The sequence below is a fragment of the Oreochromis niloticus genome, linkage group LG22 (genome assembly GCF_001858045.2).
Source record: "Oreochromis niloticus isolate F11D_XX linkage group LG22, O_niloticus_UMD_NMBU, whole genome shotgun sequence".
Lineage (NCBI taxonomy): Eukaryota > Metazoa > Chordata > Actinopteri > Cichliformes > Cichlidae > Oreochromis > Oreochromis niloticus.
The window spans coordinates 8,082,795-8,106,367 of record NC_031985.2 but is presented as its reverse complement, the minus strand read 5'-3'; the positions used below and the strand labels follow the sequence as shown (position 1 = coordinate 8,106,367).

The window sequence follows — 23,573 nt, the reverse complement described above, 5'->3', positions numbered from 1 at the left end:
GTAGGATTACAGAATCTGATGAAACATAATAGAATAGAAAATTAATATGGATTTCTTGCTTTAAAAGTAAAATAAAATTCAAAAAAGAATGTGACAACTGCCAGTCTCTCTCCAGTTCTTCCTTCTGTGTCTCTCCTCCAGAAGACTCCCTCCTCTGCAGTCAGCTGCCACGCTACAGGTTTCTATCCTGACAGAGGTATGATGTTCTGGAGGAAAGATGGAGAGAAGATCCATGAAGGTGTGGATCCGGGAGAGATCCTCCCCAACAATGATGGGACCTTCCAGTTGAGTGTTGATTTGAAACTTTCATCAGTCACACCTGAAGACTGGCAGAGGTACGACTGTGTGTTTCAGTTCTCTAGTGTGAACGAGGACATCATCACCAAACTGGACAAAACAGCGATCAGGACCAACTGGGGTAAGACTGGATCCTGCAGGGTTTGAAAACTGCAGTTTGATATTATGAAGTTGTTAACTAAACAGTTTAGTTGTCAAATTTAATTCCTAAATGCCATTCATGTTGATCAATAAAGACAATTCTTTACAAGTATAGCATAAGTCAAATTGGGATCTCATACTGGGTTAAAGTAATGAAGTACCATTTGCATTATAGTGTATCATTACTTTAGAGTGCACAAGACGCGTAACTAATGCTTAAGTAATGATGTTTTGATGGCTTTGTGTGACATTCAGAGATGTCAGACTCATCAACTATCAGGTCCTTGATTTTCTCTCCACTTATTCTTTAGTAACTGCACACATTTTTGTTCAGTATTATAAGTTTTGTCATATTTTGTTCAACAGAAAAGCCCACTGACATGGGAACCTTCATCGGTGCTGCAGTGATTGTTCTAGCTTTCACCATCGTCACAGCTGTGACATTCTTGACCTACATAAATAAAAAATGTGAGAAATCTAAAGTTTAGTTCAAATTCATGTCAAGTAAAATGATTATAGGGCAGTAGAATGATGAGGTGAGAAGAAAATAATCAAATTAAAAAGGAAATTGACACAAAATATTTGCATAATCAAGAAACAACGAATTAAAAACAAATTACAACAGATATGGTTTATTTTAGTTTGTTTCAGCCAAATGTTCTGCATCCTGTAAGTAATGTAGAACATTTATTAGAGATATAATATGCATTATTTAATTGAAAACAAAGTACAGACTTGTTCTTTTTTGTTGCACATGATCTGATCACTTGAACAGCACTGATCTCCCTCTCACTTTCATAGCTGGGAAGCAAGGGCCATGTATTCAATAATCACTACAAATTACACCCTTGAAAAGGCTAAATTATGTGTAAACTGTATGCTTTTGATCTTCCAGCTCCTGACGATGGCTCTGAGCAGTCTGAGAGACTAAATCCACAAAGCTGACTGTCCTAAGAAGTTCTTCACTCCGCTCTCTGTATGACTTTCCTCCAGTTGCTGCTGTCACCTCAGTGTTTCAAATACATATGTTAAAAACACCAGTGAATCAATTAGGCACAGTTAATGATCACATTCTGCTGCACTTGTTGTAAATTAGTGCATGGTCAGACATCTGTATGCAGCTCCTGTGTGTACATTTCATGCATTTGTGATTTTATTTTGCTTCAGTATGTAGTCATGGTATCGATGCAGCGGTATCACAAGTCTTCTACAAAGCAAAACTAACTTTATTGATGGATATGTATGTGATGATGACCGTTTGTTAGAACTGAAGTGTGTAGTTTTATTGAGAAATTGGAAATGTACAAAGCATGTGGTATTTTCCAAATGATACCAACATATCTGAAGGATGAAAGCAACAGACTCTCATTTGGAAATAAAATTTTGTCATTTTATTATTTCATTATATAGTTCTATGAAAATGACTTGCCCTTATTTTGCTGGATTTGATTTGTGAGGTCACATGATCTTGATCTTGACCACCCCTGGGCTATGTCCTAAGATCAAAAACATACAGTTACAACGGAAATAGGAAAAAACAAAACAGAAATAGGAAAAAACAGATTTCCAAAAGCACAAGGGAAGTGTTTCTGGGGAGATAATAACCCGATGGACCAGTTGCAGGAACCAAAATAGACAGAAGACACTTCAAAGAAGTGGTGGATCTATCGGTTTTGTGAGGAAAGAAAAGATGAGAGGTAAGTGTGTTAGCCTAACGATTAGCCAGAAAAACCATCATCAGTATTATATGAATCATGATAAAACACACCTACCATGTTTTGAAATAAGACACAATCAGCTGCAGAGTAACATTTCAGTGAGATAAAGGAACTTGTCTTTAGACAGTGCATCTTGGATCTGGAGAATTTTCACTTGCTCAATTGGCAAATTCTCCAGATTGAAGATGCACTGAATCACATGACCCCCTATGAACAAGGACTTGGCAACAATTGGTTGAAACATTACAATTAGATTTTGTTCCTATTAATTTTATATATTTATTTGTGTTTTTTTCATTTTAATTCTATATTTTATTTTAATTAAAATAGTTTGGACTTCTTTAAGTTGCTTTTAGACATTTAAAACGTTTAAAAGCAGTACTCATAAATGTGTGCTCCAGTCCACATGCATAGGAACACATAAAATGATTTATAAATGTGTATCTGCATAAGTGGCTTTTATCTGTATTCTTATGTTTGTTTGTTTTTTCAAATAAAGCAAACAGCTGATTCTGTTCATCTGGACATAACATTCTCAGTTGGAGAAACGTTTCATCACTCGTCCAAGTGACTTCTTCAGTCTCAGCTGACTGCAGATTTCCCCAAACTTATAAATAGTAAAGTTTAATAACAACCGAAACTTGCATAATTGCCTAACAATAAGCCACAATTATTTTTTTCAAACTGTCATAATCACAGATAAATGATTGCAGCCATTCCCAAACTCTGTGAATGGTAAAATGCCAGGATCAAAGGTTGTTATGCTGCTTTAAAGGTTGGGGAAACCTGCAGTCAAGTGAAGAAGTCACTTGGATGAGTGATGAAATGTTTCTCCCTGAGAACGCTACGTCCAGATGAACAGAATCAACTCCCTGGGATTTTCTGACCTGGATTTTTTAAGCATGCATCAAGACAAATGGAATGAATGTTTCATTTTCTAAATAAATACAATAAGTCGTCACCCCTTCAACTTGAGCAGGTACGTTTACCAATTAGATACACTACACAGTAGTATATGGAAGTTAATATATGTTTAAAAAAGCTGCTGTTACAGGGTGGACATTCTTGTGCTGGTAAACCAGTCAGTGTTTAGATGAGAGAACAGACATCACTGTCGCTCATCCTCTGAAGTATCTGGCACATTAATGTTCATGTCACCATTCTCCTATGAGAGCAGACTAACGACCTGCTATGATCCCCTTTATCAAATATTAAATTTAAAAGCTTAATGTGATCTAGTTGAGAAGTGATGAGCTCTAAGTGTCATGGCCCTGTGCCTCCCCGGCTAGCCCGGTCTGGCTACAAGTGTTTTTGTCTCTTTTGTCCCTTCTCTCTTCCCTCTCCACACCACCGGGGCGGAGTTCTCTGTGAGCTCCCGCCCCTGGCTCTCGCACCTGCAAACAATCTCCACTCTGGCTCGGGACTTAAGGAGGTGGCTGGAGGCGCCTCGTCGCTGGATTATTGTGTAACACTTGTTAGTGTCATTACTAATCAAGCTTTCTCTGAGTTTCACTCGTGCCGCTGCTTACCTATTCTCCTTTCCTGTGTCAGACTTCTCGCCAGCCTGAGGATCGCCATTTGGTGAGCTTTAGCCGGAGTACGAGCTAGCCTGAGCGTCCGGGAGAGATTGTACATAGCCCGTGTGTTCCTTCCCTGTGCCTGTGTCCCTGGAGACCCACCTTCCCGTGACCTCCCCCCCCACTTGTATATATTCGCACCCGGTGTCAATTGTTAATAAATTGTGAACCTTTTGAGACGGTCTGCCTTTGAGTCTCTCCTGAGCCTGACACTAAGGGCAATTGTTTTACAAAAAAAACCCCAAAACACACAGGTATTCAGGGGAAATCCAATATCCATTAGCACTTCAATGCAGCTTATATTTGTCGTCCCTTCCAAGCTCAAATGAATCAGGTGATATAATCAGGTGATCTGTGCACTGGCATGGTCTGTAAGTTAGCGAAAACTATGCCATGAATATTCATAGACATTTTTATGCACAGGGTTTTTTTTAAGTGTCAGGGATGAGATTTGTCAAGCTAAACTTATGTGTGTGTTAATTATCATTATTTGTTCAGGTTTGGGTACACACATTTGTAAGTATTCAAAAGTACACATATCATTGTACATGCTTCATATTTGATCATACACACCTGCTGTAGAGTCTTATGTCACTTTTACTAGAACCTTAATAATCATATTTGAACTGAATCGAACAGAATTTTGGATAATATCACTTTCCTAAGAACAACTAAATTATAAAACAGTGTTGTTTTAGCCCAGCTACTGCCATGTTTTCTGATCTCAGATGCCATGTTATATATACTGCTCAAAAATATAAAAGGAACACTTGGAGTTACATTGAGTTATTGAAGTTTAAGTTTAGTTTTTTGAGCAGTATATTTAGTGGCTCTCTGCAATGTGACAAGATATCATACCTTCAGTCACACACAGAAACAGTGAAGAGCACAAAGTCTGATCATCTTAAATAAGTGAAACAACAAAATAACCGAAAAAGAGGCCACCTCTCACCATGGCCGTTTTGATTATAGCTCCACTTGAAGCCTCCTTTCTTGTTCATGTGCATTTTAGGAACTGAGACATACACCACATTGTTAAGTTTGTGTTTTGGAGTTTTGTCTTTCGGGTGAACCAGTTTCTGTCTGAGTGTGTTGCTGGGTCTGAAGTGCACCGGGATGTCGTGCTTGGAGAAAACTCTCCTGAGTTTCTCTGATACACCGGCTGACAATGTTGTTGCGTCTTATCCTCCCTCACTGGTGTCTGATCTTCTTTTCTGTGCCTCTTTGCTGACTTTATAAACACCCAATTAAGATAATCGCATGTTTTGAGTGCTTCCTTGACATGTGTGTGTTCCTTCGTTTTTCCCTTCAGGCTTTAAGGGAATATGTTCTGCCCGGTGGTGTAGGGTCCTGATTACTCCAAGTTTGTGCATAGCCTTAGACTATGATGACCTGGATGACTGAGAACCTTCACAGACAGGCTAAAGAATAGTTAAAGTATTTTTTTTTTGTTTGAGTGTGTCTCTTTGTGAGTGGTTGGAATGTTTGTGTACATGCATCTTGGTCTGACAGCACAGACATCTACCTATTTTATTTTTTTTCAGAGTCAAAATAGAGCAGGTGCAGATAAAAGCATATGGGCATGGCACTGATTCTTCTAATGTAATGACAGTAATGACAGGGCTGCAACATTATGAATACATAAACTTGTCAGACCACCAGGGTCATTCTTGCAACAATGGTACATATTCTTTAATCCACCTGTAGCAGAAGTCTGGGTTGTGTCCATTTGTTACATGAGAGAAGATGCTCAACTTTCACACCACGAGATGTCACATCAGCAGGGTTCTGCTTTGTATCAATGAAGAAGCTTTAAAGGAGCAACTCATGACTTCCCTAAAACAAAAGATAGATGGATCTTTTCCTTATCATTTTGTAGTCTCGGGTATGAAACTGTGCCATAACCATCTTCACAAGCATCAGAAAAATCATGTAACTGGAACTTATGAGATGTTTTAGATTTAAAACATCTTGCCACTCTAAATGTGCTGGGTTTTTCTAGGTCTTGTAACCACCTAGTCCACTGCATCTGGTAGACTTGTTGAATTTCATCATCCCAACTATAATTCAGTATACACAAGCTTTGCAGCATCAACCTAGCTGTTAAAACGAAGGGCACCAAGAATCCAAAAGCATCACATACAGAGCTTGTGACTGTCAATATACCCCATCTGTGAATGGCCTCTCCTGGACTGCCATCTTAAACCTGAAACTGTCTCTTTCTTGACACCACTGCAGTCCCAAGGTTCTCTCAACAGGAAGACTTCCTCTATCAAGATCCAGCTCTTTTACCTCTTTGGCTTTTTATCCACATCAGTGGATTCCAGCACTTACCTGCTGTTGCTAATCTATTTCTCTAATTGAAACCCTGGCATACAGCTATCAGGTCTTTCACTAAGGCAATGACCCCTGCCTCTGATGGCAGAGACTTTAAGCAGTCATCCACAAAAAAAAAAAAAAAAAAAAAATGTGCGTGATGGTATCTATCACTTCTGCTGAAAACACAGCTATGTGATGATATTGTACCAAACAAATGGACAACCATTCTGTATTAAAAAAGCTATTGTGTCAGGTCACCATTTTTCCACCACAGGAAAAGAAGTTGTATATAGATTGTTATTTCAGTTATATTTGCATGTTTGAAATATGTTTGAAATCTATCTATCTATCTATCTATCTATCTATCTATCTATCTATCTCTCTCTCTCTCTCTCTCTCTCTCTCTCTCTCTCTCTCTCACTCTCTGAGCCATCACTGCTATAGGTGTAAGGCTTATAATGTTTCCAAACGAGGAATTCATCAAATCTGATCCCCGGAGCAGCTCACCCTTGAATGAAACCCCTTTCAAACTTGCACCACAATCAAATACCACAAATACTATCAAAGTTTGCTTTTTGGGATTGTACATACCATTGTGTGGGATGTAGCACACTTTTCTCCTTTCTCCTTTCAGTTGGTGCTCCGGCACTCTCTCTGCATAACCTTTATTTATCACATCACTGAAAAAACTGGCATAATCAATGTAACATTTATACATTCAAAGGATATATATGTTTGTTTTGTTAAAAGCTAAAGCTTTTCTCTATGTGGTTTTCCTTTAATTTTAGAAAAATCTATTTATGAGCCTCTTCACACTGTAAACAATATACCGTACTTAGCTTCTGAGGTTGATTATTTTTATTTGAGTTGAAGAACCAGAATTAACAATAGCCACAGAAGTAGCAAAGCTGCTTTCCTTTCCCTTAATACAAATTTGGCAAGCTTTATTTCGACTTGATCTTGATCGTATAATAAATACATAGTGGACTCATGCTACAAAACGTTGACTGAAATCCTCTGTACATCAGATCCTTTGGACTTAGACACAGTAGCTCATGCAGTTTGGGCAGCAATTTGACTTTGCAATTGGAGCAATTACTTCTTTCGTCTTATTTGCTCATCCTCGATCTCCTCCTCGTGCGGTTATTCTGTTTCCATACTCAGCTTTAAAAACCTCAGACACATTTTGGCTTAAAAGCATAAATGGTTCAGTTTTCTTTGTTATTTGATTCCTTATCTTTAAATTACAGGTTTCTACCCTGACAGAGATTTGATGTTCTGGAGGAAAGATGGAGAAGAGCTCCATGAAGGTGTGGATCCTGGAGAGATCCTCCCCAACAATGATGGGACCTTCCAGCTGAATATTGATCTGAAACTTTCATCAGTCACACCTGAAGACTGGCAGAGGTACGACTGTGTGTTTCAGCTCTTTGGTGCGAACAGGTACATCACCACCAAACTGGACAAAACACTGATCAGGACCAACTGGGCTAAGACTAGGGATGGGTACCGGTGTCCGTTTCCATGATGGCACCGGTTCTGACATAAACGGTATTATTTCGGTGCTTTTTTTTTTTCCTGAGCCAATTCTAGCCAATCATTTTACGTTTCCGAGGATAGTAGGCGGGCCCAGGTACGTACGTTCTTTTAGAGCAGAGCTACAGATTAAAAAGGCGAAGCGGTCAAAAGTCTGGCTGTACTTCGCAGCAAAAGATGCAAACTCAGCAGCCTGCAACAAGTGCTTTAAGCTGATACTGTGATACTGTCAAAGGAGGTAACACCTCGAATCCGATGAAACACCTGGCGACGCATAGCGTTTTTTTAAAAGCCGAGAAATGCGCCGTGTTTGATAGCTTGCTGCGAGACCTCACACCGAGCACATCTACTGCGGGTGTGGTGCCTGTTATCGGAACCGGAGTTAGCAACATCCCCCAAAAACCCGAAGAGTAGAGTCCTGGCCCCTAGCCCTGCCAGTGTAGCAGAAATGATGAGGATGATGATGGCAGCAGCAGCTGTTCTTCTCTGCGTGAGTAGCTTAATGTTGTTTGTGTGTAATTTACGTTGAGTAGGCTAACCACGTTATTACATTAATGCATGTAAGATGAACTAGCAAACACCGTCGTAGTTACATGCGGCTGTCTTCTTGTTTGACGGCAGGTACTCCCTTCACCCTGGCCAAAAAGGCTAAAATGACCAAAGAAAAAGTGGAAAACAGCTAAACATGAGAGGTTTTTGGACCAATTTTGTGTTTTTTCCATTGTTTAACCACTGCTTCCAGCCAAGAGTGATACCATATATGCCCTACAGCTGCAGAAAAGGCTGACATTGTTATCTTTTTACAAAAAAACAGCTAAACATGAGAGGTTTTTGGACCAATTTTTGTGTTCTCCATTCTTTAAGGACCGGTTTGAGCACCGTTTAAGCACCGTCACCGTTTCAAAAGTACCGGTTTGGCACCGGTATCGGATAAAACCTAAACGATACCCATCCCTAGCTAAGACTGGATCCTGCAATGGTTATGAATCATTTTTACAGAGAAGTTATTTATTTTAATATCAACCCTTTGCATGTCCTCTTTCACTACATCAATTTTCATTTTCCTTCTGGTGGCAGCTCCATCTTCAACATCTGTTGTCTAATGTTCTCTGCTGGAGGTTTCTTCCTGTTAAAAGCTGTTTTTAACATATACGATCAATTGAGTGTTTTCAAGTCTTGATAATGATGTAAGGGTTTTACATTAAATTTTTAAGTTCCTTGAGATGATCCTGGATAAGCTTACCTTTGTCACACTGGCATTCACGAATCCAATGAAACAATTCTATTATCAATTCATAAAGAATAATGACTAACAAATCAGTAACATGACTTAAAATGGAACACAAATGGTAGATAACTGAAGCAAGCCAAAAGTAATGAAATACTATATGCAGTATGGTTTATCTTCAGCGTGCACAAGAAGATTAACCTTCCTCTTGTGTTAGCTTTTTGTTATCATCTCTTATGTTAACGGGTCGGTTTTGACCCGTGAATTAAATCAGCTATAAAATACACTAAAAACAATAAGTTGTCATCCAATTTGTTTCTCCTCTCTTTGTTACCTTGTTAGGCTTCCTTATCCATGAAAATGTTGGTTTTAATACCTTTGGTGTGGGCCTCTGGGTCTTTTTTTTGTCACAATACCCCTCGATTTCAATTACAAAAAAATTGTAAAATTAACCTCAAGTGAATCATATTACAGTTTTTCTCAGTCGCTTTGGTGCGTTTCTCAGATCAGAATTGAAATTCTCATAACTATTAGTTCAACCTCCACAACACTCAGTCATTTGTGCACATCATAGTAGCAATTTCTCCCCTCTCTGAACAAACTGCAAATGATCTTGGACATGAATCAGTTGCTTCCATACATTTCCCTGCTGCTTCCTGACATTCCCATTTGCTTATGTCATGTCAGTCAAAAGTAATCATACCTATGGATGCTGAATAGTCGTTCCCAATAAAACTAATAGTCATACATCCATTGCTTGAGTCATCACACACAAAATTGTTGAACTAGTTATCACATGCCAAATATTGGCCATCTGTCAAACAAATCCTATACCTTTCTGTATCATTTTTCCTGGAAATGGGTCCGAAATTGAACAATTGATCTCAGGTGAATTACAGCTGTCACTCATGAGGAGGCGTGTGAAAGTTCAGTTGTTACAATGACAAACAACTTGTCCACTGTCAATTATGGATGAATCCTGTGAATCCCCAATTGGCAAGCATATATAAACTGCGCAGGAGCTAGTGTGTACCATTTCTACACTTCTGTGACACAAAATGGAAGGTCAGCACCGTGGAAGAGGGGTGAGGATGCGGGGAGGAAGGGGAAGGGGAAGAGGGAGAAGAGGCAGATATAGGCGGATTCCTAATGAAATAAGGGCTACAATTGTGGACCATGTTGTCAATCACGGCCTCACCATGGAGGAGGCTGGTCGAAGGGTGCAACCCAATATTGGAAGAACTACTGTCAGTTCAATCATTCAAACATTCCGTAGGGAAAACAGGTATGCAAACAGTAATTCACTGTACTGTACTGTGCCATCTCAGACACATCACATGTCATTGTACTGTATTTGCTAATTCACGAAAAGTCCACTCTGCACCACATAGGATTGTCAGACAACCTCGCGGAGGCGGAAGAGGGCCCCTTTTTACCCCACAGCAAGAAGAAGCCATTTGTGCAATGGTCATTGCAAACTGTCAGTGGTAAGACATTATAAAACACATTGAAGGAATACAAAACAGTCAGTTTGTTCAGAGAACTACGTGCGCACGGGTGAGTGATCGGGTGATACTCACCCCGAGGCTTTGCAGTCAGCTTTATTTATACTCAAGCATGTTTGCGTCACAGACACATGTAGGAAGAGATAACATACCACTCCTTACAAAGCATAAAACATATACGTTCAACTGTCAGTAAGGAACTGGTCAAGCCTATCTTAAGGGAAACAGAAGCCAGTTGGTTCCTGTTCCCAACGGCAGACTCAGCAAACTCAGCAAAGGTGAGGTTTCCTGTGGCAACCTCCTTATGCCAGTCATTTTCTTAGAAGTCAGCAAGGCTCACGTGCATGTGTAGTGACAAGATACATGTAGTATAAAATATATGAACATCATTGTACATTCGCAAACCTATTTAGGGAAAGCATGTTATTTAATAAAACATTAAACAAAATCTCTTAACATTCCCTGCTGTTGTTCAAATATTTTTTACATATTTCAACTTCTAGTCACTTGTGTATACATTTTCAACCAGAGTATCATTTAGTAAAATTGATATGATCAACATTTAGGTTTGTTTCCACTTTGTTGACAATAATTAAAAATTGTCTTCTTCTTCAAAGTCTGTGTCTCGGTCCTGATGTGTAAGCAACATCATCGTCTCTTGGTGAAACGTAACATGTGGTGTGATGGCAGTTGCTATGAGTCTGTTGATTAATGCTCTAATGCAGGGAATACAACAACATCCACATAGAGTGAGTATTGCTGCAAATACAGCCATGGACACTAGAATTGATGACACCAGAGTACGGTACTTCCCGAACATATCCATCCAGCTGTCCCACATCGAAGTGTCGACTCCCGAATGTTCTTTCATTTTTTCATTTAGGGTCTTTAAACCCTCCAGGGCTCTGGTGAGGCTTCCATCCGCCGCTGTATTGTTGGGTATGAATGTGCAGCATTGTTCTCCAAACATTGAACATACCCCATTCTTTTCACTCAGGAGCATGTCCAGTGCGACCCTATTCTGGAACGACATTAGGGATGTGGCTCTCAGTTGCTCAGCTACTGCGTGGAGTCCGGACATGGTCAGATTGCCTAATCGCTGCACGTTATAGTGAACATAGTTTATTCTGTCCACGTTTTTGTTGATAGTGCACCACCAGCATACTGATGACTCGAAACCAGCAGCCACCTGGTCCACTAGTTTGTATTCATCTGGTACTCCTCTGGGGACTCCTATGGCGTCTATGTACGTTGGGTCGGGCTCAGGCTGCGCTGGGGCTGGAGCCGATCTTTTCTTCCGGCTTGCAAACCATTGTCGTTCAGCATTCATGGTGATGTCAATCACTGAAAGTTTTATAACCTGAACTGGTAGTAGGAGAGATATCAGGCCACACATTCCGGTCTTATTCCTGGGCAGTCGATCGTAGATTTGTGGATCTCCACACCACCACCAGATGTCAGCTCTGCTCACTGGGTTGAATAGGGGGTCCACGTCTGTGAGAGTCAGGCAGCTTGAGTCGTACAGCGTGCCTATGCGCTCACCTGGTCCGGTCATGTTGATACAGGTGTGATTGGTCGCTGTAACGTCTCGTGCAAATATAGGTTTTCTCTTCTCCGGTCCTGTTAAAGGAAAGATCTTATCCCACTTCGTGCAGTTGATGTCTTCTATGTTAGTGGAGTTCATGACCTCTACCAGGCATTGTTCTTCAATCGGCGCAGGCACTACTCTTAGTGTTGGTCGTGGCCCTAGGCAGACCATACAGTCATCGTTGGCATCTCGAGCTGCCTGTTCTGCCAGCAATAGCCAGTTATTGGAATGTCCTGAAATGCCTGTGGTAATTTTAAACCAGTCGTCGGCTTCCAGTTCTGGTCCAGCTATGACTACTGCGGTCATAGATGTTGAGAGTGGCCCTTTGGTCAAGGCGGGGCCGCTGCTTGTGACGGTGGTCGTATTGGCGTTGCTTTCTTCATTCCTGGTGAGGTTGTTACATATAGATAAGAAATGGTGGGGGTCTTTTCCACTCTTATGAACAAGGTTAGGTGGTAGCAGTTAGAGCTGCCCGCCAATGTTCCAGTGTGTGATGATGACGTCTGTGGAACCACATAGGTCCTCTTCTGTGATTTAGGTGGGTTTTCCAGTAGTGGGTGGCTTGTTGTGTGGAAGTTGACCACCAGATGTGTGTTTGTCTTAGTCAGATTCAGCTGTTTAGACAAATTTCTAGCAGATCCTTGTGTTGGCGTTGGTGTCCAGTCGTTTCCAGTATAGGTGAAGACTGTGTCCCAGCCTGGGTTGGTGGCATCTGAGCTTGACAGGTACCAGTCATATCCAGGCCACTGGCTCCCTAAGTATCCTCCGATATGGAATGAGTTCAGGGGAATCCATACTGTTGACGAGAAGCTCGTTTGGTTGTAACACAGGTACAGGTCTGCTGTGGTTTTGACCTGTGTTGCGGCCGTTTCGTTACAGGGGTTGAATCCATTCACCTGGCTCTTGATGGCCACCAACCACAAGAGTGTACATAGTACTGTGATGACAAGTGTCATTGCAGCACTTTTGGTGTCTTTAGATCTTCTTTGTTTTGTGAGTGAGTTTCTTCTCGACCCCTTGTCACTCCCAGGGCCCCTGGTGAGTAGACCTCAGCCAGAGGAGTGGGATCCCAAGTGTTGCCACTGATCACCCTACTCCCCACCGAGCGAACACCGGAGGTTAGGGAGGACTGGAATCTAGGCTGTTGCTCACTTTAGGCTGACGTCGATGAATCCTGGAGTAGTTCGACCTTCTTCGTGTGGCTTTGGTGGATCCAGGAGGGGCGTTCAGCAATTTTGCAGGCTGTTGGTGTGGCCAGGAGGACTTGGTAGGGTCCTTCCCACCTCGGGGAGGACCAGTTTTTCCTCTGGAGCACTTTTATCAGGATCCAATCCCCTGGTTTCAACCTGGAAGAGACTGAAAAAGAATCACTCGGCAGTTGATTGTTCAAAACTATTTCCTTGTTTTCCAACAGTTTTGTCATCCATTCTGCCAGCGTTGTTTCTCTTATGGATTTATCTATCGGTTCACTTGTAATGGGTAGAGGAAAGGGTCGCCCATGTACTATTTCGAAGGGTGTCAGTTTCTGTGAGCCTTGTGTTAGTCTCATCCACATTTTGACCAGACCTACACATTCAGGCCAGGGTCGACCAGTTTCCTCCATGCATTTCCTTAACCTTTGTTTTATAGTGCCATTGGTTCTTTCTACCAGCCCTGCACTCTGTGGGTGGTATGAGCAGTGATGTTTTATGCTGAAACCTAGCGCTTCGGAGACTTTTGATATTACTTCATTTACAAAGTGTGTGCCATTGTCAGATCTTATTAGATTTGGTATTCCATATGTTGGGATAAAATGATTACACAAACATTTTGCCACCGAGATTGCATCATTTTTCTTCACTGGGTAGATTTCTGGCCACTTTGAGAATACGTCTATGATTACTAGTGCATATTCTACTTGTTGGTGTTTATGTAATTGGATAAAATCCATGTGTATCGTATGAAAAGGATGTGGCGGTGTTGGGAAATGGCCTCTCTTTGGCCTTAAATTTCCCTGTGCATTATGTTTTTGGCATATCATGCATGTTCTTATATATGCTTTAGCTGAGTTTTCAAAATTTTTTGAGTAGAATTGTTTAGAAAGAATATCTACCATCCCTGCTGTTGACAAATGGCAATGTCCATGTGTCACTAATGCTGCTGTTTTATGTAGGGATTTAGGTAGAATAGGTTTCCCATTACACGTCATAATATCATCTTTCAGAATTGCGCCATCTTTTAACCACGAGGATTTTTCATTTTGTGGTGCCGCTTTTTGTTCGTTTTTAAGGACTTCTATTGGTATCAGGGAGCACGAGGTTAATGTAAGAACATTTGTTTTTTGCTGTGCAGCTTCTTTTGCTGCTTTATCTGCAAAGTTATTTCCTTTAGTGATGTAAGAGTCATCTTTTTGATGTGCAGCACATTTGCACAGTGCTAATTTTCTGGGTAATGTGATTACTTCTAGTAATTTTTTCAGATGACTGCCATGTTGTATTGGTGCCCCTGTGGAGGTGATCATGCCCCTATTTTGCCATATTTTTGCGAAATGGTGTACTGCAGCAAAGACATACTGACTGTCTGTGTGAATGTTGATATCTTTATCTTTATGTAGTTCGCAGGCACGGATAACTGCTATTAGTTCCGCACTTTGTGCTGAATGTGTGGAAGGTAGAGGTCGTGCCTCGATGACAGTGTCAATCGTGGTTACTGCGTAACCCACACAGTTTCCTCTAGTTTTATCTTTGCTAGCAGAGCCATCTACAAAGATATCTGCGAAGGTTGTTTGCGGCAAGCTGTATATATCTGCTCTTGGTTTCGTTTCCTCATCAAGTTTATGTAGGCAGCTATGCGTGTCACCATCCGTTTCCGCAGGAAGTAGGGTGCTTGGGTTCAACTGACCACATTTCTCTATATTTATGTGTGACTGTGACAATAATATTCCTACATATGACAGCTGTCTGGCATGTGTCAAATATGATAGGTTTGCTTGTAATAGAATTGAGGTCACTGCGTGTGGGACCTTGACTATTAACGGGTGGCCGAGTATGATGTCTGCTGACTTTTTTACTGCTTCTGCTGCTGCTGCACAGGCTTGTACACAGGTTGGTAGGCCTGAGGCCACTGAGTCTAATTTTCAAGAATAAAATGCAAGTGGACGTTGTTTATCCCCAAATGCTTGGGTTAGCACAGCTTTCATATATCCAGAATTTCCGTCCACGTGTAAATAGAAAGGTTTATCATAGTCTGGTAATGCTAGAACCGTGCTCGTTTGTAAAGCCAGTTTTAGATTGGTGAAGGCAGCTTCTGCTTCAGCAGTCCAGGTCAGTTTATCCTTCAGGGCCATATTTTTCCCATAGATAAGGTCTTGCAGGGGTTGGACCCTGAGAGCGTACTCTGGAATCCAACTTCTGCAAAAATTGCAGAGGCCGAGGAAACTCATCATTTGTTGTTTTGTTAGTGGTTTTGGGGCAGTCTGCACCGCCGTTTTCCTGCTGTCTAATAACCTTCGACCCTGTCCTGTTAGTTCATGACCCAGGTATGTGACCTTAGGTTGCCATAGTTGCAATTTATGTTGTGAGACTTTGTGTCCCTGTTCTGCGAGGTGTCTCAGCACCACTAGAGTGTTCGTCCTGCAATCTTCCTGCGTGTTTCCGGTTACCAGGATGTCGTCTACGTAAAGTAGGAACTGTCCTGGAGCAGGCAGAGTGCAGGAGGACATTGACTGTTTCAGGGCCTCAGCGTATAGAGTGGGGCTGTTTTGGAAACCCTGTGGCAGCCGTGTATAAGTGTATCTTTGGCCATCAAATGTGAAGCCAAACAGCCCACGTGACTCGGGGTGTAATGGTACTGAGAAGAAGGCGTTTGACAGGTCAATTACTGAGAACCATTGTTCCCGTGGTGACACTTGGTTCAAAATTGTGTGTGGATTTGCCACTATTGGTGGTATTTGTTCAGTGATGTCGTTTATTGCTCTTAAATCATGTACTAGCCTATATTTTCCTGTATTTGCTTTTTTTACTGGAAATATTGGCGTGTTACATGTTGTTTTTGTTGTTTTGATCAGAATTCCTGCTTTCTCCATGTCTGCTATTACTGGGCGTATGCCGTCTCTAGCTTCTGCAGAGAGTGGGTATTGTGGTTTCATCGGTCTGTGTTTTGAGATGATTTTTACTTTTACTGGGTCAGCATTTTTTATTAAGCCTACGTCTGTGGGTCCTTTTGACCACAATGATGATGGAAGCATTTTTATTTCCGCGTTCTCGACGGGTGTTAGGATAAATCATTCTGCCTCCTCGATCACATAGCATGTGGCCGGGGAGGTATCCAGGTGGGTACTGGGCTGTGTGTTTAGCACCCATCCTAGAGTATATCTCATACAACCAGTTCTGCGGCCCTGGAGCCAGCCTCCGTGTGTTTCTTCAGTTTTCTCGTAATGATCGTTTTGTACTCGTTTAAGGATGGTGGCCAGGTCTTTCCATTGAGTTTCTGGGCTTTTTGCTACAGAAACATGTGGAATAAGCATTCGATTTAACTCTCTGACCTTAGGGGGCTGTATCACTGAACACACTGCGTTTCCACTTTTTGTGACGTAGAGATGTTGCAGTGTTAGCTTTTGAGGTCCTAAACGATGGACCTGTGTGTCATACTCCGAATCGGGGCCTGGTGTTTGTTTAAAACGTATGGTATTGTGCAGTTCATTAAATGACATGGTAGATGATGAGCTGGGCAGATAGCGCTCAGCTGTAGCAACCAACTGGGGTAATGGTGGCAGGTCCAATGTCCAGTAATAATGTGGCTCGCCGTCTGAGTGACATGTTAGTTCATGGATTTCAGAGAGCATGAGTTCTGCTCTCATGCCATTGCTCTCAGGCACCACACCTATTCTCAGCTTCATTAAACCATCTCGCCCCAGTAAGTTTACAGGACAGCTGGAATCGATAATGCATTGTAATTTACAGCATCTACTACTATCTGAGTGTAGAAAATCTAGTTTTTGCGTCAGCAGCTGTGTTGTGGTGTGCCCTAAAGCGGAGGTCACAACGCGAGCGTCTTTTGAAAAATATGTTCGCGGTGGCTCCTCCCTCAGCACGGTCATGCAGGCTCCTGTGTCGCACAACATGAGGTACGGTTTTCCATTTATGTGGATTGTCACTTCGGGTTTGTGTTCAGAGCCCAACAGCAGTTGATGTATGTTGAAAGTTTCTGTACTATCCCTGCTGTTGTTGCTCTGAACTTTGGGGCAGGAGTCTAGTCATATTTCTCCACTGTCTTCCTCCTCTTCGCTGTCCTGCCTATCTCGTCTATCTGAGCGGTCATATCTATCTCTGTCTCTGCCTTCTCTGCGGTCGCGTCTATCTCTTCGGTCTCTAGGCTTGTTCCTACAATCTCTAGCAAAATGACCTTCTTTGTCGCAGTTATAGCACCTTTTGTGCCTTTCTTTATCGCCTGTGTTTTGTTTCCTACCTTTTCCTCTTTGTTGTGGATTTTTTCCCGCATAAGCGACGATGCCTCCCTCTGTTGTTACTACAAAAACTCCGGTTTGTGCTGCTTTGTTTTTCTGCACTTTTACTGCGTGCTCTGCATGCTGTAGGGCATCAGCTAAGCTTCCAGTATTTTGAGTGACCCAGTGTTTATCTACGTGGGCGCGGACTTTTGGGAGGAGGCCTTTTAGAAACGCGTTTTTTAACTGTTGTTCGAAAGGGGTGTTTACGCCCTCATCATATTCTAGACCTGAGTTTTGTCTGAAAACTGGCCGTAGTCTGTCCAGGAAGTCAGAGGCAGACTCGTTTTCATTTTGCTTTGTTTCTCCTATTTTTCCATAATCTGGCCTAGGTGCCAGAATGGTTCTTATCCTCTCATAAACTGGGTTTAATGCCTGAATTAAATCATCGCCTCTTAAAGCCTCCCCGTCCGCCCCGTTACCTGTGTACTCTCCTCGGACCCGGGCCAGCTTCAGGCCCAATAAGTCCTGGAGCACCTGTAGCATTTCTCTGCCGTTTAACAGCCAATTGGAGCGTATTATATCTACTGCGTCCCTCCACTGTTGGTGTCCCTCGTTTAAAGGGGGAACATCCTTTAACACATTTTTCCGATCCTCAGCTGTCCACGGTTGATATGTGTATGTGAACGCGTTCGGATCCCTGGGGATCACCCCGTCGACCGCAGGACCAGTTACTCGGCCAAAATTGGGATTTGGTACCTGGATTAACGGAAATTGACCCAGTGTGGGTGGGAACAGCGGTGGTGGAAACCCTAGAGTGGATGGGTTTTCATGTGCGGTTGAATTAAGCTGTTGCCTAGCTGCAGCATAGGGGTCTTGTGGTTTCACAAAGGGATTCTTTGAGACTGGGGGATAAGGTTTTGGTGGTTGCACACTATCTGGGGGGGCTGAGGCAGGGGGAGGTGGCTGATAAGGAGGGGGGTTTACTGTCTCAGTAGTTGGTTTTTTGCTCTGTTTGTTCTGCTTCTCTTTTCTCTTATCCTCACGCCTTTTACTTTCCTCCTGCCATGGTACAAAAAAGCTCACATATTCAAACATTCGCAAATCCTTTTTCTTTCCGCTAGTTTTTTCTATTTCTTGCTGCAAGCACTTGTGCAGCCGTTGTATTGGGGCGGGGTTGGCATTCCCGTCCCAGGCAGTGCAATTAGTTTTGTTTTTGGGGTTTCTCCATCTATCTGCACTTATTTGACCTGCACCTGGGTGTTTTTTCTCCATCCACTGTTCGTCGGGTGTTAATTCGGGTTTTGTGGATTTATTTCCCATTTCTAATTTTATTTAGTCGATGCAATATTTATATTTTTTATTTATTTATTAATACTATTTTATTGATTTATTAATACTGCCAGCACACACTGTGAGACATTCTGGTACTAGAGTCAGAGGAGGTTATTAAGTCAGCCTTCTACCCTGAACTAAATTCAGGGCGGACTTAATTTTATGCGTTGGAGCGCAACCTTTTCTCTTCCTCACCATTCAGTACTCACAGGAAAACAATAGGAGTAGTGCAGAAGCCTAGAGTTCCTATTCAATGAAGCACTTACTCCTCAACAAACATTCAGCGCGCTTAGAAAAAATCCTATTTTTATTTGACACTCTCATTACCTTTCACTCCCGGAGTGAAATGAAACCACGAGCTACCAACCTCTACTTTTGTTGCGGAATGGGCCCACACAGGGCGAATTATCCCGTCTTACACAGGCGAGCGTTTACGTGCGGGTCCACACAGGGCCCGGTCCACACAGGACGTTTTACAATAGGACACGTCTGTCCTTTTGGTCCACACAGGACCCTTCTACTTTGAGCAGTGTCAGGCTAAAAATCGATTATTCAACGCAAAGTGTTTCTGGCTGCTTTATATTCACCTTCAATGTTGCGCTGTGTTCTTTTTTCCGGCGTCACCGGGTCCTGTCGTCGTGGACCTGTATAAGACACTGGCCAATAGGCGAATTTACGACTCTGGGCTTTTCCTTGCTTCGCTAGAAGCGGTGGTTGCAGTGCAGGTAGTCACGACGTCAGGATCCGGTGGCTCCGTCTGTGAATAGTTAGATGATATAATAATATCAATCAACAATCCAGCTTGAAGGACCAATTAAATGTCAGTGGTAAGACATTATAAAACACATTGAAGGAATACAAAACAGTCAGAGTTTGTTCAGAGAACTACGTGCGCACGGGTGAGTGATCGGGTGATACTCACCCCGAGGCTTTGCAGTCAGCTTTATTTATACTCAAGCATGTTTGCATCACAGACACATGTAGGAAGAGATAACATACCACTCCTTACAAAGCATAAAACATATACGTTCAACTGTCAGTAAGGAACTGGTCAAGCCTATCTTAAGGGAAACAGAAGCCAGTTGGTTCCTGTTCCCAACGGCAGACTCAGCAAACTCAGCAAAGGTGAGGTTTCCTGTGGCAACCTCCTTATGCCAGTCATTTTCTTAGAAGTCAGCAAGGCTCACGTGCATGTGTAGTGACAAGATACATGTAGTATAAAATATATGAACATCATTGTACATTCGCAAACCTATTTAGGGAAAGCATGTTATTTAATAAAACATTAAACAAAATCTCTTAACACAAACAATGCAATAAAGCTGAGAGAAATACAAAGCGCTGTCATAGAGAACTACACGGTATTTGGCAATATTGAATCTGTTTCAATTTCAACAATTGACAGAGTACTCAAGAAGAATGAAATCCACATGAAGCAATTGTATAAAGTGCCATTTGAACGAAACAGTGACAGGGTGAAGGAGATCCGTCACCAGTATGTGCAGGTAAAGCTGGTCTTCTATGTTCTGCACTGCAAACTGTTTTACAGTACTTCGTAGTTTCATGCAGTACACTTGCAATTCCACAGCACATACTCTACAATGTGTTTTACCAAATGCATGCATTACTGTTTGTTACTGTACACAGGCATATTGTGACATTGCATTTCTGTCTCTCTCTGAAGCGTGTACTGGAGCTGGAAGCCAGGGAAACACTGCACACATTCATATATGTTGATGAGGCAGGTTTCAATCTGGCCAAAGGCAGAAGGCGTGGAAGAAATCGCATTGGACAGAGGGCAACCACTGAAGTCCCTGGTCAGCGCGGAGGGAATATTACCATGTGTGCAGCCATCTCAGACAACGGCGTCCTCACCCATATCCCCCTTCTTGGTCCATACAATACCCAACATCTCCTGACATTTTTAGACACTCTTTACAGGGACCTAGTCCCTGAGAATGAGAGAGGTGGAGGCCAACTCAGCAAGTATGTTGTTGTCTGGGATAATGTCCGTTTTCACCACTCCCATCAGGTCAGAGAGTGGTTTGCAGCACATGACAGAATTCTGGTTGAATATCTCCCTCCATATTCCCCATTCCTTAATCCAATAGAGGAGTTTTTCTCTGCCTGGAGGTGGAAAGTTTATGACCGGCATCCACATGAGCAAATGGCCCTGCTAGCAGCCATGGATGCAGCATGTGACGACATCACAGCAGGGTCCTGCAGAGGATGGATTTGCCACTCCAGGAGATACTTTCCTCGCTGCATTGCGAGGGATAACATCTGTTGTGATGTAGATGAAAATATGTGGCCAGACAGACAGGAACGTCTGGATGTGCCGGAATGATTTACTGTACTGTTACATGTGCTGTTTATTGTTCACATTAGTGCACAGCTCTACCAAATGGGTGATTTTATGTTTACATGTATTCTACAGTGAACAAGTGACTGTAGCATATTTTTCTTTTGCACAATTCTGTAGGATTACAAACACTTCTACACAATGGAAATGTGAAACGTACGTATTCAGTGTCTCAGTTACTCCCAAGACTCCCATAACATCTACAGTGACTTCACTGCACATTTCAGGTGGCTGTACAGGTAGGCCATAGTGCTGTCGTCAGCATTTTCAGGTGTCACCAATTGTTTTTGCAATGGGAAACACTGAAATTATAAACTGTCATAGTGGAAACATGACAATGCCATTTGACTATCTTGTTCATACAGATGGTGTCAAGACTTTTCATTTTGATGGCACTGGCAGTTTCATTGACATGGATACTTGCTTTTGCGGTATGGATAATCAATTCTGTGCATGTGACGTGCTTTTGCAGGCTATCCACTAGGTTTTGCAGTTTGCACTAATTGTTTTGGGAAATGCACTAACTGCTGTGCAAATGTTGATGGTGTTCTGAGAAACGCACCAAAGCAACTGTGAAAAACTGTAATATAAACTGAAAAAAAGAAAAAGTCCACTCCTCCTTTGTTTTGGTTATAGTCGTGGGTAATTGTGGGCTTTTTATCTCTTCCTAATGATACAGCTGTGTCTTTGTGAAGTTTCCTTTGTGAAGTTCCTGTCCGAGGTCATATCTGGTAATAAATAAATAAATAAATAAAATAAAATATCACAACTGATATTGTGATCCTGCAGTCCAGTGCTCATATTGAGGACCACACATTTTCACTGGTTCTTCTCAGGGGTGCCACTCACAGCTTTGACTGTGAAAATCTGTACATTCCAGGCATAGTTGGTTTTTGCATCACAGGCTGCCCAGATTTTTCTGCCGTATTTCCCTGGCTTACTGGGTCTGTATTGCCGGAAGGGGCATTTTCCTCGAAAAGTGGACAAGGCGTTCATCCACTGTGACCTCTGGTCCTGGGATGAACATCAGCAGAAGAAGCTGCACCCATCTCTCCCAGACATCCCTGATTGGAGCAAGCTTGTCAGACCTCGGTCTGGTCTCTCTGTTGTCAAACCTGAGGTCTCTTGAATCAAAATGATATCAAATGTGTGAAGTGACATCATTGCCCAGAAAATATTTCTGCCTGTCGATGCGTCCCATAGACTATCAGTGGCCTCATTGCAGCATCTGTACACTCCAGCAAGAAGAAGAACACATCCAGGTATTCCTCATCAATATCTTTCCACATGTCACCATGGACTTTTTTTCCTTCAAAGGTTTATCATAGTAATGATGATTCCTTTTAGTGGCAATGGCAGAAATTGCTCAAAACATCTCTTGATGTCACTGACTTTGGTCAGAGCAAAGCTTGTGATTCCAGGGGTCATTTTTTTTTTTTTTTTTTTTTTTCTTTTTTTTAACCTGTCCCGTTTGGTTCTTTTGCCATCAGAATTATTGTCTAAAGGCGAAGAAAGATGCCCAACGGATTTACTTTACCAAATTGACCATCCCAGCCTTGCCGTGATGGTCCATTTGATTCACCTTTTATTGTTTATTTTATTTTCACTTGCTGAATACGGGACAGACTTAACTGGGGGAAAGAAAGGGGAGAAAGAAAGAGGAAAAGAAAAACAGCGGGGAAGAGGGACGGGGAAAAAGGGCAAAAAACCAAAAACCAACAGAATAAGCAGACAAAAAAATACATATATCGATCATCTGGATCACCTGTTGAGAAAGAAAGAGAAAGCAAGCAGAAGAAAACGAGAGTAATAAACAACATCACAATGATCTATGGGAATATGACAGTAAATACTAAATGTTAGACATTATTGTGCAGCATGTAAGATCGACAGCGCACAGTGTGCTTTGAGGTAAGAGCCAAAAAGGGTGTAGTTTGTGTGTGTGATCACCCGTGTGTACACCTGTGAGCATGAACGCGCTTGTTTTTAAAAGGTTCCTTCATGTAATGATCTGCTAGAGGGTGTGGGGGGCCACTGCCCCGTCCTCCAGGGCATGAAGCAGGTATGGAGGAGATCAAGACTCCAGACATCCAGAGGCCCCCAGAACACAAGAGACCAAGGAAGACCAACAGAGGGGCAGCCGCGCCACTATCCCAGAAAGAGCTGAGGAGAGTCCCAGATGAGGGGTCACTCAGCAGCCGCGGAGCAGAAGCCAGGGGGGTTGCAGTGACGTGCCCGTGAGCTCCGCCGGCAGCCAGCTGTGCCTGAGTGACCGAGCCCCGGGCCGAGAGGCCGAGGGCACCCCGCCTCCGAAGTGGCCCGAGCGAGCCCCAGGCTCCAGGCCCGATAAGTAGCCGCCAAGGAGTGAGCCGGTGTGTACCTGGGCGCCCACCCCCGGACACAGAGAACCACCAACGCACCGATGTCTGAGGGCGTCCACCACCGGCAGGGGAAGTGGTGGGGGGAGATAGGCCTCCAAACCTTGGAGGGCCTGAGATGTCCCCAGAGAGGTGGCGTCTGATACCCAACCTGACATATAGACACA

General features: G+C 42.6%; 2 protein-coding genes across 3 annotated transcripts; both read left to right on the top strand.

Moving 5' to 3' along the window:
• On the top strand, nt 1-1,687 carry LOC100703118 (major histocompatibility complex class I-related gene protein). Its single transcript, XM_005478393.4, has 3 exons — nt 1-418; nt 805-906; nt 1,334-1,687. The coding sequence occupies exons 1-3, from the start codon at nt 199-201 to the stop codon at nt 1,381-1,383; spliced, it is 372 nt and encodes a 123-aa protein (XP_005478450.1). The 5' UTR covers nt 1-198; the 3' UTR covers nt 1,384-1,687.
• A 1,806-nt stretch (nt 1,688-3,493) lies between these two features.
• On the top strand, nt 3,494-21,216 carry LOC109194195 (uncharacterized). 2 transcript variants are annotated; one of them, XM_005466196.4, is made up of 5 exons: nt 3,515-3,630; nt 3,708-3,737; nt 7,303-7,459; nt 20,072-20,171; nt 20,351-21,216. In XM_005466196.4, the coding sequence occupies exons 3-5, from the start codon at nt 7,326-7,328 to the stop codon at nt 21,011-21,013; spliced, it is 897 nt and encodes a 298-aa protein (XP_005466253.3). In that variant the 5' UTR covers nt 3,515-3,630; nt 3,708-3,737; nt 7,303-7,325; the 3' UTR covers nt 21,014-21,216. The 2 variants fall into 2 exon arrangements, 1 of the variants encoding a protein (XP_005466253.3); XR_003215977.1 differs by lacking the exon at nt 20,072-20,171 and having other exon boundaries at nt 3,494-3,630.
• Nucleotides 21,217-23,573: the final 2,357 nt, after the last annotated feature.